Here is a 16,945-nt window from a genome sequence, read left to right as displayed (position 1 = left end):
ACCCCAGAGACCTTCAGTTCTTAGGAGCTGAGGGACCAGCCCTCTCTAGGGAGGAGGAAGGAAGCCTCCCCATCACTTATGTGCTTTATCATTGTACTCCTGAGGAAACTCTGTGGACTGGAAGGACCTTCTGGCTCTAGGAGGTTGCAAGAATTTAGGCCTTAAAATGTTGACTTGTAAACTGCAAAAGTTTTAGTTTAGAGTTATGGCAATTCAAATTGGACTTTAGGTTATTTTTGCCTTTGTGGAGTACAAGGAGTACACAGTGGCAGTTAGGTGAAATCAGTGTGTCCTGCCCCATCCTCATCCCCCAGACAAGTAAGTGTTGGCTAGTGGGGAATGTTTATAAAGGTTTTAATTTTACTGAGTTAGGAGACTTCAGTCTCATTCAGACACAGCTTTACTAGCTCATCAGCTGTTCCAGTTGAGCTAGAAAGTACTTCACATCATTTAGCAGTCTCTGTTTCACCCAGTGTGAGGTGATTGCTGTATGTAATGAATGCCAATGTTGGAGCCAGTTGAGGTATAAAGACAGATGCTTCGGTGCTTTTCAGTGAAAGAAAATTCAGAGGAGCAGATAGTGAGGAGAAGGATTCAGATCCTTCACCTCTTTCAGCAAGGCTGGTACAGAAGAGTGTTCTGAGATATTGTTAACACAAACATCCTCTTTGAGGGCTTGTTCCCATTTAGCTTGGGAAGGGGGGATGTTCTCTTTTGTAGATTGCTTCATCTTGCTCCATGGGCGGAGACATGGGCATACTTCTTGGTTTCCTTTACAAAGGGGCAAGATTTACATCTATTTTGCTTTTCAAAACATTGCCTCCATAGCAACAGTGTGAGTACCTTCTGCAAGCGTCTTCCAGGGTTACTAGTCAGATGAATGTCACGTCAGATGAACAGGACTGGCATTTCATGTCATCAGAGTGATGCACAAGGACTCTGCTCATCAGCAGTGCTAACCAGCTCCAGCAGAGACTGTCTGAGCATACAGAACCTGCCAGAGTGAGGCTCTGGTGCTAATGGTGTGTGTAGCTCCAAATGTCATACGGGGACAGTAGCATATGAAGGAAAAGCACAAATGCTATCATGTGTGCTGTGTCGAAGAGGTGTGAACAACAACCAGAGACATCTCATTATATCTTATCCAAATGTTTTTTTGCCTCCTTTCCTGAGCAGGTTGTTTAATGTGTCTGTGCTGTCTTCAACCCTCCACTCTAATATTATTTGAGCCTGCTGACTAGTTTTAGCTGCAGTTGAAAGACAGAGATGTCAAATATATGGAGTTTCTATGTGGTTTGTGAAAACAGATGATGAGGTGAAGGAGAGCTCTGCATCAGTTCTTTCCAACTAAAGCAGCAGCTTTTGACTACATTGTTTTACTCCAGGGACTCCACACAAGAGGGTATGGGAATAGGCAAGGGATCCAGCTGTGAAGTATCAGGCCAACCTCAGACCTTATAAGACAGAGGGTAACCCAGTCATAAGGGAAAAAAACAACAACAACAACCTGCAGGAAATTTAGCTGTGTCACTACTGCTAGTCGTGGACTACTTGTTCTCAATGTGACTGCTATTCACAGTTACTTTGCGTGGTCTGACTGTGGTTTGCCTTGGCTGTGCTAATTCTGTGGACAAATCCTACCTGCCAGGTCATCATCCTTTCCAGCTGTCAGCAGGAGGCAGCTTGCACTCCTCCAGGCAGTCAGTGCTCCCCTATTCTGTTGTAGGGAAACTAGGAGCTGTCTGGAGCGAGCACACAGTACTTCTGTAGTCAGGTGTTTTCTGTCTAGGCTTTGGGTCATGGTTTTCAGATGGCTATGCCTTTTAAAAGCCCAGTCTGTCTCAAAGTTGGTCCGCTGCCTTTGCTATTTGAGAAGTACTGAGTGTCCTTTAACTGCTTTCTGAACTCTTTGTCATAGATGACCAAGTTAGCATATGCTTGTTCAGCACTAGTCCATACTGATATTTATTTATCTGTTTTTAGGGAATGAAAAATAGCTCATTGGTAAAATAAAGAAATTAAATTTTGAAAGGGGCTCAGATGGAATAACTACTTTTTTCCCCTGCATACTGAGTGTGTACCTCTGGCATGGTGAACAGATCCAGACTCTTTCTTTTTCAGGCTGTCAGCGTTCCATAGGCTTGTCCAATGGAAAAGCCAAGGTGTGCAGCTACAGTGGATGGTATTACTGCAGCACCTGTCACGTGGATGACAGCTTCCTCATCCCTGCACGGCTCGTTCATAACTGGGACACTTCCAAGTACAAGGTAATTTCCCTGCAGGTTGGCTTGCTAGCAAGTGGACAGAATTGCTCTTTAGACAGAAACGTAGACATTGCAACATTGAAGATTAAAGGCACTGTCTGCTAATACTGTCGTCTCAGTTTTTCCTGCTAGAATGAGCCACACTTTCTCAACAAGGCAGATGTTTTCATCACAGTTTCTTTAGCTAGGCCTAAGGCGTTCCTCCACAGGAGCAACCACACTCCTTTTTCTTTGGAGGCTTCTATTCCATCATCAACCTCTTCTTCAGCAGTAATCTTTGCAGTTATTGGGCCCTTGAAGAGTACCTGTTCCTTGAGCACTGGAGACTATGGATGGGTACTGCTTGGTGATGAATGCTAAAACTGTGGAAATGCCCACAGGAAACTTGCATACCCAAAAGTGGAGTTTGCAATGCCCAGTATGTCCTGGTCTCTTGGCACAGATATCTTGAAGAAACTAGAGGGACTCTGTTATAGCTCTTGTTTGGACCAGACAGTTGAAAGGAACAATTGTTTGCTTGCCACAGAAGCAGCTTTTCTAAAACTTCAATAATCTGCTCCTTGCTGTTGTCTTGGTGGCTGGTTGCTAGATAGGGGCAGCGATGCCATGCCTCAAAGCTTTGTGCCAGCAAACAGAGGCAGTGTTGTTTTGTGGTCTCTGGAGATGTGTGCTAAAACAATAACAAAGTCATAAGGAATCCAGACCATGCTAGAGCTTCAGACCTAACAACCACTGTTAGGAGAGGCTGTTTGATGTTTTGTGTCTGCAAATATTATTATTACGGGCTATTTGAAAAGGAAAAAATAACCAGTAAATGCCCCATTAGAGGAAAAGCAGCTCTGTCTTGAGGAAAATTTTCAGACAAGGATATTATTAAAAGGTATCCAGAGCCTGCCATCAAGAAAATTATACCCTTGCACCATGAATGTAAGATTCTTCAACATTGCATCTCCTACATGTGGAGACAACCCCCCAACCCCCCTTTCCTAGAATCTAGCAATGAATATTTAAGAGTTCTTTCTGTGGGTACTTTTGCCAAGGAATAAAGTTGCTAGCCCCTGGTAGTATAGGTAATCCTGATGTGGGGCAAGTGGATGGTAGGGCAGATACCTCATAGAAAGCTGTCAGTAATACTGCCAAGAAAAAAAACCTTTTGTTTTCTTAAGCTGCAGGGTAAAAACTATGCTCTGTTTCCTGTAGTCTTGGTATAGGCAGCTGAGGCACAAAAGTAAATGGGACTTTTAAGCTTAAACATTCTTAACTTAATCTGTGACCTCACTATAATAGTGATAAGTTATCAATTTGTAGTTTTTGCAGACAGGCAGAACAGCTGTGAGGTGGCGAGGGAGCACAAGCAAATTCTGTGCAGATACTTTACGAATCTCTGTGCCAAAGTGCTCAGAGAGGTGAATTTAAGAAAAGAACATCATCCCTTAGGTAGGAAAGCACTACACCTTCAACTATTACAGCAGAAACTAAAGCAGGGAGGGAAGGTGAAGAGAACATCATGTGGCAGTGTGATAACTGAGCTGAGATCATTGGCTAGATCTCCTCAGCTCTATCCCATCTATATGTAGAATTAAAATAACAAGTAGTTCTTGTTTCTTTTGTGAAATCTTTCTGTTCAATTCTGCATGCATGTGCTTTAATTTCTGTCTTTGCTATACCTCATGTGAACTAAGCAGTACTTCTCTGAGGAAGGATACATATTGCCTGCACATCTACATTCACATCTTCTTTCTTCATTCAGAGATAAGGTCTCATATTTATTTCTTTGGTATAGTCTAAAAGGCAACTTAAGGCTAGCAGCTGCCCTTAACAGTTATAATGAAGCTGCATGATTTCTTAATAGTGTATTGAGTAAATGTGCTGATTTGGCAAAGACAGATACCATGTCCCACTTTCATGAGGTGATCTTGGTAGTAAAAATTTTTATTAGGCTTGTTTTCAAAAGAAGGTCACTTCTTAATTTTTCAGCTTTTTGCCTCCCATAACTGGCCAGTGTGCCCACACAAAGCCATGCAGCCACATCCCAAAATGAAGCTAAGTAACAGCTTCTCCTGGATGCACAGCCCTACCCCTCACAGGTGTGGCAGCAATTTCTGAAAGTGGAGCTGCTGCAGTGGGTGACTTGCTCCTGACCAGACTCATAGCATAGCCTAGGGGGGTTGTGCAGGAAATAAATACATAGCACATTTGATGGTCAGAGCTGAAGTGGGCCCAAGTCTTCAAAACTTCCGTGTTTCACCTAGTATGAAATGTACCTCTGAGTCCACCAAATGGAAGGGAAGTGAAAGAAGGGTTCAAAACCCTGCACCTCCAGCTTTTCCCTCACTCTGCAGGGGTGTCTGGGCTCTGTCCCATATGTCTCTGGCAAAGCAAGAAACAATAGATAATCTAGGACATGAGCTTTTATGATGACACGGTATTATTAGAAATGTTTCCCTTTTATGTGTCTTGGTCTCCTAGACAGCTGACCAGCAGCAGTAAAGTAAACTGTTGAATCAAGTAAGTTTTGCAAAGGGAGAGAGTTTTGACTGCTTTTGGCAAGGTAGGTCAAGAAAAAAGAAGCTCTAGAAATCTGTAGAATTGTGTCTTCCCACAACCAGGATCTTGAAAGCCAGCAATGCACTTCACACCTGAAAGTACATGGGTAGGAAAAGAAAAATTCCACTGACTGCAGCAGAAGTTCTTTGAGAGGATTTGGCAGTTAGGCGTGTTTCTTCTGTCATAACCAAAGCAGCAGTTTAGACTCCAGGTTAACTTTTTTTTTTCCCTTTCTCCCTGCTGGTTTTGTATATGTGTTTATCACATTTGTGTGAAGGGAAAAGAGGCAATCTTGTGAACATTCTTTCTTCCTTTCACTTAGTCCAGCTGTTTTCCCCCACTTGCACACAAAATCCACTAAATATTGCAGTTTGTTTCAGGTGGATTCCAGCCTGTGCAAAATGCCAGACAAACACAGCAGGAAATGAACTCTCTGTGCCAGGAGGCTTCAAGGGAGGCTGACTTATGCTAAATTGAATTCTTAACTGTAAGCTTGCAGCCTTTGGAAAAGAAAGGTTTGGAAGTGTTAGCATCTATCCTTGTATAACATTTAAAGCTAAAACCCTCCGTCTTCTCACTCCTCTTGGCTTATTTAATAGGGTTGTCTGATCTGCCCAGTGAAACTGAGGGTGTACATGTGCTCATACGTGTACTAGAATAGTGGCTGGTACCAATCTGAATTATTATGACTTCCTGACCCTTTCCATTATAAGACTGCATTTCAGCATCTTGTGACTTTGCTATGGCTGGCAAGGTGAGTTTGTAGAATCATAGACTCATAGAATGGTTTGAGTTGGAAGGGACCTTAAAGATCTTCTAGTTCCAAGCCCCCTGTCATGAGCAGGGCCACCTCCCGCTAGACGAGATTGCTCAAAGTCCCATCTAACCTGGCCTTGAACACTTCCCAGGATGGACATCCACAGCTTCCCTGGGCAACCTGTTCCAGAGTCTCACCATTCTCACAGTGAATAATTTCTTCCTAATGTCTAATCTAAGTCTACGCTTGTCCTGGTTTAAGCCAGGATGAAGCCAATTTTCCTTTTACTGATTTTTTTTTTTTCTCCAGCCAGCTTTCTTTTAACTAGTCACAGTATGTTCTAACTAAGTAGTTTAGTTTTCAATCCAGCAAAGTCTCTCTCTTCTCTCTCTCCTTCCCTACCTGGTGGGAGGGGGAGGGTATCGAGAGCATTGTTGTTAAACCCGAGTCAAACGATGACAACGCTCTTCCAGTTTAAAGCCATTACCCCTTGTCCTATTGCTACATGCCACTGTAAAAAGCCCCTCCCCAGTTTTCTTGTAGGTCCCCTTCAGATACTGGAAGGTTGCTATAAGGTCCTCCTGGAGCCTTCTCTTCTCCAGGCTGAACAACTTCAACTTTCTCAGCCTGTCTTTGTAGGAGAAGTGCTCCAACCCTCTGATCATCTTAATGGCTCATCTCTGGACTTGCTAAAAATAAAACAACATTTAATGTTTTAAATGTCTGTGTCAGGCATGCAGAGTAAACTGATACCTGCTTGTCAGCCAGTGATGCTGGGCAAAGCTACTTCTCCTGCAGCTAACACTCCACAGGTACATTGTATTGGCAAGGAGAGAGAAAAGTTTGCTTTGCTTCTCTCTCCTCAGAGACTGCATTCAGACCATGCAGCACCAGAGCTGCATGGTAATAGTTGGTCATCGTGGTGCGCATGTATTGCAGAGTCACTCAGGTGACCTCAGTTCTGGCATTTTTTTTGTTTCTGTGCTGTTACTGTTGCTGCTGTAGGAAGGTTGCCCCATACAGGGCACAAATATGCACAGATGTGGGTGTAGTACTTAGTGATCATCCTCTGGTTCCCAGACAGCAGGGCAGGTGGATGAGGAGCCCACTGCTTCAGCAGGGGTTTAAAGCAAGGATCTCCGACTGTAGAAGGACACACTGGGCACCAAGTCCTCCCAGTAGGAAGTGCTGGTCACTGTACCAAGCATTCACGTGCTTCCTAGGGAATCAGTGAATATGTGGCTTAATTTACCTATTGGTGGAAGAGGCATAATATTTACTATAGATACAGCAGTTGTCAGGAGATGGCTGAGATATTACAGCCAGATAGTTTAACAGTTATAAAAGCAGGTTGCTTAACTGCAGTCTCTTTTGTGCACTGCAGTTAGTATGTCATAGTATGTTAGAAAACTTGATATATTTTGGGTCTGTTGAGTTCTGTTTGACAAAATCCAAGTTGTCTGTCTTGCTTCTTTCATAGCAGTTTACCTGTGCTTCCATTCAGACAGCACAGTTCCTTGCTCATGTATTATTTAACAAAAAATGAACGAACAAAAAAAAGAAATGAGAAAGAAATTAGTGGCGAGTGGGATGTGTAATACAAATAGGTGAAAATAGGTTAGGTATTCAATACAGCTTCAGGGCCTGGAAAATGTGGATTTATGGTCTGCTGTATTTAAAATTACATGTTGTATTTGTGTAGTTACTGGTGGAAAGGCTGGCCTTGGCATTGTTTCTTATGTCTTTATTATGCATTGGGGGCTGGCTTTCCCTGTAAGTATCTAGTGACTCCTGTAGTTAGTGGCTTGTGCTGGTTTTGGAAGTGATGCTGTTTATAAGCATCAATATTGCTTTTTCCTACTTCCTACCTTACAGCACCAGAAGGAAACTAACATTGTAACATCCTAAATCTCAAGAGGCTGTGGGGTGCCCTTTCTCCTTTTGTTAGCCTAATTTGTCCATTCCTCCACTCAATGTAAACACTGATTTAAAGGTCCAGGAGGACTAATTGAATTGTGGCAGTAGCAGTATTTCTACAGCACAGTTTCAAGTGATTTGCAGCTCATTTCACATAATCCCATCTTCTCTTTTCCAGCTGTGATAAAATGCAGAAATAAGGAATGAGAGGGAATTTGGCCTTCTCACCTCAGAAACAGGAGTGTTTTCTAGTGAGAACAAAAGTCCCATTAATTTATGGGATTACAGTAGCTCTTTGCAGGTGGAGATAGAACAGAGCACGATCATGAGAAGAGCATAATAAAAATTTATTGCAGATGAAACACGGAGAATAATACCAGTAAAATTCAACTTTATTTAGCTGTATTTAAAAAAAAATGCAATTACTTGATTGATGTGTTTCTGATTGTTTTCTTTTTACATAATTTTAACCATGCTGACTAAACATGAAACAAATAGAAGCAGTACTTTACAGAGGAGTTCTGTGCCCTGGGATAGTAAAATGTGATTGTATTTGCATTGTGTATGTTTCCTATCCTAATAGAGTGCTTTGGCACTTACCTAGTCACTTGCTTCTTGCAAAAAATAAAATAAACAGAAAAACATTAACAGGGAAGAGAGTAGTAATCGGGTTTTAGACTTGAAAAGCATCTAGTAATCTGTGTAATCCTGCATTGAAAATGTGTGACTGTGAATATTGCTGTAGTTTGAGTGAGCAAGCAATTATCCCATACACTCAGATTTGATGGGCTTGATGAAGTTTGACTTGCCTGTAAGCAGAGACAGTTGGATCTCTCTCAAATCTGTCTTCATTTGTAATTGGTAACAAAGTTTTCAGATGCAGAGAATAGCTGACAGATGACAGAGGGGAAGATCTGCTTTAAAAGTGCTGGGAGGAAGGCCTAGCTAAACTGTTTGCTTTATTTTTCAGGTGTCAAAGCAAGCCAAAGAGTTTCTGGAATATGTTTATGAGGAGCCATTGATTGATATCCAGCAGGAAAATCCTATGTTGTACAAGCATGCTGAACCTCTGGCAACTGTTGTCCGCCTGAGACAGCAGCTAAAATCTCTCCGAGCCTATTTGTTCAGCTGCAGAGCAGCAGTGGCTGAAGATCTGCGTAGAAGGTAAGAACCGCAGACAACATACAGCACAAGGGTATAGATTCATTGTCATGTTGCTTTTTTCATTTTTTAATTTGTTTTCTCACACTGTAATTCTGAAGATCTTACCCATTTAGAAAGATGTTGTGCTTGGTTTTGACTTCCCTGGGCAGCTTGGTTATCTGCTGCCAAAGATGATGTTTTTATAGGTTCTGAATATCTGAAGTTCTTGACAGCTGTTAGTCCAGGGGTCACACATAGTGGTGGGCATCTTTTACTCCTCCTCAGGCTTCCTTGCTGTGTATGAGTACTTTTAGTCAGATGTGATGCTTCTTGCCTCATGCGTCTTGCCATGGCATCACAGTGTGGTAGCCACTGTGGGGACCTTTGAAACACCTCACAATATGGCAAAACATGAGAGAGGCCAGAATCAACCACCTGTCCAGCGCTTCTGCCCTCTTCTGTGATAAGATCTCACACAAAGTTAAGAGACCAGATATAGTCCCCTGGCTCATGACCCAACATATGATGTATGTGACACCAGACAGTTGTGCTCTTGCTCAGCCACTGTCTTCTCCCACTGTCACGTGGCTGTGCTGAGCATTCCATTTACTGGAAAACACATTGGTCACAGCATGTCAGAGGGTGGTTCATGCTGAGTGTTCTGTGGTGAACACAGTAGTTTTATAAAAAGTTTAATTTCATTTTAGAAGTGCCGTATCTTAGTCCATTCAGCTGCTGCTGCATTTTTCTAACAAACTAAAAATGAACAGTCTTCTTAAAACCATTAAGCCACAGTTGTGACCTTAAAAAAGCCGAGTTACTTTTGTTATGAATCTCTGAAAGACATGGGGAGATACTTCTGCCCATGCCATAGTGTGGAGTATCTCCAGACACATGCAGCTGATCTGATAGGTAAATGCATCTGTAAGCATTTTTATGCTTAGTTTGTATGTGAGACAGGACTGCAAATAGGAAAGCCACTGCTTTACACTTACGTTCTGCCAAAGGGCAAGAAAGCAGATGACATCAGTGGCTGTATTTCGAGCATGGTGTTGGTAGGGATGGGGGACCTGAATTTTCTGTGAGCAAAAGGAGGCTCTACTAGTGTCTCTACTGGCTCCACAGGTAAGAAGTGAGGCGATCTGCTATTCAGTACATAACCTATGTCATTGCTTTCCTGAACTACCTAGAACAACTAAGAGAGGGATATAGCAACAGGTTTCTGGAGACGACCACTGAGTTCTTGAGTCAGACCTACTGTATGTTGATAAGTGTTTGTGTCTTGTTGCTCAATTCCTATTATTTGATAGGACAGTTTATGGCTTTTTAAAAAACAGGAAGTTTTTTCATTTATTCTAGAGGATTATATTATCTTGCAGAGCTGTTTTGCTGTTCAGCTCTAATAACTTTCTTCTGACATCCTCTTCAACTGCAATAAAACTAAAGGGAGAAAAAGACTCATGAAGGCTGCTGTTCAGAAAAGTAACAGAAAAGAAATTATGCTTTCTGATTAATGCTGAAGAAAAGAATGATCTGATTAAAGTAGGAGGACATGAAGCTGAGTGGACACGGGTAAGAGAGTGAAAGAGGAGAGATCAAAGAAGGCGTAAGTGGAGAAATTAATGAATTAGACAAAAGGAAGAGGGAAAGCCAGGAGGAGGAAATTCAAAGAGGGAAGGGCTCTGAGGACATTAAGGGTTAATGAAGAAACCAGGACAAAGAGGAAGCCCAAAAACCTACCTCCAAAAATGAGAGATTACAAGGGCTGAGGAAATGGAGAGAAGAGGCAATGGACAAAAATTAGCACAGAATGGACTTTTCTTGGGACTGGGAGAAGAGAGAAAAAACTCCCTGTATCAAAATGAAATGCCCAGAATGGCAGAAGTGCAAACTGGGAAATTCTCCAAATGCTCCCTTTTCTTATCTACAAGTTCCTCCAATTAAAGTTCTCTGTGGTAGAGAGGAGCGAAGCCCAATAAAGGTTTACTTTTGTACTAGGGAAGCATCTCCAATTTGGTAAAACTTGTTAATAGTGCTGTAAAAGCCGCTAGGGAAGGTACAAAACACACCTTAGAGTCCATCTCCTTTTGATCTGTGAAGTCTCTGGGGGGGTAAGTTTGTTGCTTCATCTGGTCTCTCAGATCTCCTCCAAGAGGTGTGCAGAAATGGAAGAGTTATTTTCCCCAGAAGGAGTTACTCCTTGCTCAAAACTGGTTCCAAGGGCTTTGCTTTCCGCATGTAGTATCACAGTGTGCAGATATTCACTATCATGTGATGGCTTTATGAAACACAGCTGAAAGGTAAACAAAGAAAATACATGATTTAAATTTCCCTTTGGCTCATCATTTGGGCAAGTTGCAGGAAAAGGAGGAGTTTAAACAGTACAGTGAGACAGCATTCCTACATTTAGTACTGTTTCCTGGTTAGAAGTGAAAGGCTGGAGGAGAAAGAATCCAGTTATCTGTCCTGCTCTAAAAACATTATTTTTCTGCTTAGTCTTCACCTTAGTATGTGAATGACTATTAATCACAAGAAAGTGAACACAGCATCTTGAAGACCTGTCAGACCCGTATAAACAGACTGAAACAAGCTGTTACTATTGCTGTCTAGGGAGAACTTAAAACAGACTGATTAATTGTATTGGCACCTTGCTGCCTTTGGGACACTGATAGAGCCTGCTTTATTAGGGAAAAGCAGATCACTCTGAGGTTTCTTTTATTAATACTATTTGCATTATCATCCTCTTTAAATTTATACCTTGCTCTTGAACCCAGATTGCAAAATGAAGATGGCAATGAAGTTGGAAACTTCTTGGTGTCCACAGGAAAGACAAAACTGTTTACAGTGCTTACAAGCCACTTTTTCTGAAGAATCCCAGATGGCTATAAACTGGTTGGCTTAAATGTGGAATTGTCATTTATAATGCTTGGTGTGCATAGACAGGTACTTTGGGAACTTTGAAACTTGGCATCTAGCAGAGAGCCCAGGACTGAACCACGTTGTGAACTTTGAAGAAGTAAGTAACTAAGTAGAAAGAATGGAAGAAAAAAAAAAGAAGAAAGGAAAAGAAGCAAAGGAAATCCTAAAAGTAGCTAGAAAGCCCACAATGAAAGTAGCCTTCAACAGTTAAAATTATTTGTTCTCACCTATTGCTCCATCGGATTCTAAGCACTCTTTATATTTGCAAGGAACTCAGACTTGACTGGGAGGAAAATTAAGGCCCTCCACTGCTGCGAATCCACAGCGTTCCTCTGAGATTAGCCAGCTGAGACTGAGCCTGTTGCTGAGCTCCCTGTTTTACAAGGGAAGCTGTTATGCCTAGTTTGCTGTGGCTGTCACCTCAGTATTGCAACACATACAATTTGCCTCAAATGTCTTTACTCAACAAGTTCTCACTGGTTTTGGTTGCTTTGCTTGTGTTGATGCTGTTCAGGCAGATACATACAAGACCAAAACCTAGAGCCAACATAGAATTAGAACAAGTGGAGCTGTACAGATCCTACGACCACCTGCAGATTGTGGGATGATGAATGATGAATGAATAACAGGAAAACAGGATGGACTAAGTAAAACTGATAGCTAGGAAAGAGCAAGAATCTCTGTGTCCATTAAATCAGGTTATCCTGTAAAGCCATGTTGAATGATGGGAAGTTTTATTCTGGTTTTGCTTTCTTTTATCTCTACACATGAGACACACTAACAGTATGTCTTTTCTTCTGTTCTTGTCATGGTTGAAGGCTGTTCAGATCAAGGAACTGTCTGAATGATTTTCTGGGAAGTCTTCAGGCCCCTCCAGGTCTGCTGTAGGGTAGGCTAACCCAGATCAACCTTCGAGCTTTCTCTGAGCTCTCTGCTCTCTCAGATACATACCTAAACTTGCAGTTCAGGTGTTGCTAGCCCAGATATTTTAGACAGATGGCAGTGGCACAAGGTAAATGTCCTGCAGCATATTCCACTATACATTAGTGCTTGTTGCAGTGCCCTTGTTCTGTAAGTAAATATTCTGAATAGTGGTGAGAAACTATATGTAAAAATTTCCCTCTTGTTATTAATCTCTGTCTGATACCATTTGTCTATCAGCTCCACAACAGCAATATATCAGTTTTACCCTAGCAAAATTCTAGTGCTGGATACATTACTTAGCATCTTACAAGATGACCAGATTAGAGCTCGGAGTTGCAGCAGGAGGTGAAAGGTATGCCCCCAGTGCCACAGGCTTGTGGTCCTGACTGAACCTGCTGGTCTGCCAGCACAAGGCGAAACAAGCCCAAATTCAGTTATGCTGAACAATAGAGTCTTGTCACTTCCTACAGTGAGGCCTTAGACATATCACTTCTGACACAGGAATAGATTACTTTCAAAATATTTGTGTGGCAATTGGGGAACTTGTCTAAACACATCACAGGAATCCTGATTGATCTCATGCAATCACTATACCACCAAATACCTTCACGTATGTGAAGCTGGGGCTATGTCATCTTTCAGACCAAGGACAACAGAAGGTCACTAAGTCATGTCCAGACTGTCAAAGGAGTCTGTTTTCTCCGTTTTCTTTGGAATGGGTCGGCCATTCAAAAAGCAGAAAATCCTAAAGCAGGAGAACAAAGACACAACTTGTGAAAACAGTAGACTGCAAAAAGAAAGTTGGAGCAGGAAAGGAGTAGAATGTTGTGGTTCATAGCATTCAGGGCTCTGACTTAATGGCAAGACCAACAGAAGAAGAAAATTTGTTGCATGGGTGATTGGAAAGAGGATGAGAGGGAAACTCAGTGAAAAATGCTATCTGGCTATGCTGAGAGGATCCAGTGTTAAGACCAAACAACACCACAAAGGGAGGAAAGGTGAGAGAATAAATGCAGAGCAGTGTGCACAAGCCATTTACTGTTTTATGTAGATCTTGCGTGCATGTAGTCATTGCAGTAGCTGAAATAAAGCATGCCTGTTGATGGAGCTCTTACAAACAGACCACCTATTTGCTTCTACTCCTGTGTCTTTTTGAAGAAGTAACAGTGTATACCAAGTCCATGCAAGTTAGCATCCTAACAAGCAGTTGGCTAAAGCTGTAAGGGAAGAAGTTAAGGTGAACTTAAAGCTTTCATTTCAACTAGAGGTAACAAACAGATCTGGAGCAACGATATGTATGCCAGAGCAGCCAGGGAGTAGTGCTGTACTGACTTCAAGCCAAGGGAAGGCTGAAAGCGTAAACTGGTGCTCTACCATGGATCTAGCTGAGAAGCATGCCAGGGTATGTATGATCAGTTTTCCAGAGGAGAGGTGGGCCTTTCAGTTCACACAAGCGTTTTCCAGTCTAGGGGCACCTGCTTTTCCTTGTCAAAAAGATCAGTAATATAAGACATCTTTCAAAATTATAGTTTCCATTCACCTTTTGAGACTAAAAAAATACAATGATTTTGAAAGAAGTTCCTGTCAGATGTGGACACCACATTAAATATGACTCGTGCCATTTTTATCTGTGTTTTTAGATGGGAACTTCCCAGCAGCAAACTGCAAGGGTTCAGAAGTACCTGACCAAAAGAGAGAGTATTTTCTTTATTCTTAATTTCAAGTTAGTTGAGGGATCTAAGCTATTTTCATTTCAAAAGGAAACTGTGCCTTTAATTTTATGCTTCTTGCTTTTAGTAACCACAGTACTTGATTCCTGAGTTAGATGTGTGGTAATTCTTGTATTTCATAATGTTGCCATAGCCACGGAGGAGAGAGGGTTAGTGAACTCCATTTTAGTTGAAAGTTTGTATACTGGCTCAGGATTGCTGATGAATGATAACTCTTTTAACATAGGGATGCTCTTAGGGAGTTTTGTAACAACAAAACAATACCTTACCTGGACACGCTAAGAAATCTAGCACTTCATGTGGGCTGAAGATATTTAGGAATGGCTGCTCCCAGAACATGAACCAAAGGGTTCATACCTCATGGATAGTAAATGATTCACAAAGGCCTTTTTAGCCAAACCCATAGAATTAGGAAAAAATAATGAGATATAATACCACAAGGATTAAATAAATAAGTAGTGTTTTGGTTTAAATTAATTAATTTATTATTATCTTTTGACTTTAATCACCTGGTTTCCCAGCAACCTACTTCACTGAGTAGGTCTGGAAAGTTTTTTGTCTGGAAGGTTGGGCCTCTCTTCCAATTTACTTCCAGGAGCTGTGATTTCCAAGGAGATACAAAATCAAAAGCCTGAATAGAACTTTTAAGAGTTAGCAGCACTGAAAAAAATCCTGCCTTTGCCCCTCACCTCTAATGCTTTTCTCTGCCTTAAATTAACAGATTCCATGTTAAACGACTTGCAAGAGAAAATCTAGCAAGATGTTATTTACCATACTTCATATATTTGGAATAACTGGCATCTCACTGATACCCCTCTGTACTTTTTAAGTTGAATAGTAACTGAAAAATTGGAGCTCCACTCCTGGCAATGAGATCAGAGCACCTGCAGCTCCTGCTGGTGCTACACACACAGCCACAGTGATTGGTGGTGCCTGCTGTGGGGCCTTCAGAGCTCCTCGTCCCCCTCATCTAGGAGGGCAAAAAAATATGGTAACGGCAGTAGTCAGCATGTGCTTGCCTGTCAGCTGCTTTAGTGTGCAGCATGGTGCAGCAGCTCAAAAGCTTATTGGTGGTGTCGTAAGTTGCAGTTCCAGGGTATGAACTGCGCTGGCTGAGGAAGTGGGCTTGGTACCTGCAGCCCTGTGCCAGCTGTGGGTGTAGCAGCTTCCTGCAGAGGGGTGGAGAGGAACTGAATAGGGCTGCCTGCTAGACGGGTGCATCTGCGTGAGTCAGAGCTCAGTCATACCATTCTCAACCTAATCAAACAAGACACTCCTGGCTGGCATATGAAATTGTGGTGCCAGCTTCCCTTCCCCCCTCCCATCTGAGGTTTCAACAGGCTTTTTGGTACAAAAGAGACTTGGTTGTGCCCACCTGTCAGCTAACTTGACTTTTTTTTTTTTTAATTGCACTGTGAAAAGAAGAGCTTGCTCTGCTTATCATATTTGTGCTTTGGTCATAGTGTCAGGCTTGGGCAGATTAATTGGTAGTAGCTTTAGCAGAGCTGTCAGGGTATTTAACCCGTTGGAGAAAAATTACCTAAGCCGATGATAAACAGGCTTTAAATGCAGAGCAATTACTTAGTGCTAACAAAGCACCATGACTACACACTTTGTCCAAATGCAAAGAGCAAAGTCTTATCAGAGGTTCTGTTTGCAGGAGGACACTAAAAGATAACCTTTGTTTGTGCAAATACTTACCTGATAAGATCATCTGAAAGGGAACGGATTACATTTCTGGTTCTATCTTGCCTGAGGTTTATGCTTTGGATTACAAAGTATGAAAGAAAAAGGAATAATAATCACAAACTAAAAATGAGCTATTCTCTCTTTTAGTTGGACCAGAAGTCTCTCATGGTGGGTTTCTTTTCTGCTTTCATTGATTGCTTTTATTTCTAACACAAAACAATAAAGCAATTTAGAGACCTTTAACCAATAGGACTTTGGATTTCATTGTTTGTAGGAACTGGCAAAGCCAGAGGACTGGTTAACATTGAACTTGGTTTGTTCACTGCAGTCTTAACCCTGACTGGTAGCCAGGGTTTACAGTGCAGCAATCCTATGACTCACAACTGTTCTGGTTTTGTATCGCTGGTGAAACTCGTCCGGGAGTTTCCAAACTGTAAAAACCTAGGAGGTGCTTTTAGTGGGACGTACACTCAATACCATTTGCCTCTCAAGGATCAGAGGTCACATTCTGAAGCAGCAGAGATTTGAGTTTTTATTGTGATGAGTCTTTAACATCTTGTGTTTGACCTGTGTCTAGCTCACTCTAGGTTTTTTTCTATTTTAAGATTTGACTGAAAGGACATTGTTTATTGAATGCTTTTAATTGACCAACTTAAAAATTAATCCAGTTTGTTATAGTGCATCAATCAAAAGATTTACAAAACTGATGTCTTTTATTTTGCTTTCAAATAATTTATCAGACGTTTCCCATTTGGTGTTTGTAAAGGACCTTATATCAAGGGAAAAATGAAATACAAGCACGTGTTTTGGTCTTTTTTGGATCAAGATCTTTTTATTAACTCAAAGCTCCATCTCATGCAGAAAGTAAATGCATATTTTCTAGTGAAATGTTTTAAAGTATAGTTATCTTAGCCTGTTCTGTGGCCTGTGTCAGATTTTTAGACATGAATGGGATTTTAGGTTGATTTGGATGCCATGTAACACTTTGGATGCTAATGCAATGGCATGGTGTTTACATGAGTCCCACCTCCCCTGCTGTATGCTATTGGTTTTTG

General features: G+C 41.6%; 1 protein-coding gene across 7 annotated transcripts in view; it reads left to right on the top strand.

The window, feature by feature from the left end:
* PLEKHM3 (pleckstrin homology domain containing M3) overlaps positions 1-16,945 on the top strand; it is a 122,109-nt gene that overhangs the window by 35,516 nt on the left and 69,648 nt on the right. For all 7 annotated transcript variants that reach the window (XR_007889867.1, XM_051623360.1, XM_051623354.1 and 4 more), the window contains exons 4-5: positions 2,122-2,267; positions 8,456-8,649. Coding sequence is in view for 6 of the 7 variants with exons in the window: in XM_051623360.1 (XP_051479320.1) it covers positions 2,122-2,267; positions 8,456-8,649 (340 nt within the window). In the remaining variant the exon portion in view is untranslated. The remainder of the gene's footprint in view (positions 1-2,121; positions 2,268-8,455; positions 8,650-16,945) is intronic.

This window comes from Apus apus, chromosome 6 (assembly GCF_020740795.1).
Source record: "Apus apus isolate bApuApu2 chromosome 6, bApuApu2.pri.cur, whole genome shotgun sequence".
NCBI classification, from domain to species: Eukaryota; Metazoa; Chordata; class Aves; order Apodiformes; family Apodidae; genus Apus; species Apus apus.
This window is presented reverse-complemented; position numbering and strand designations above follow the sequence as displayed.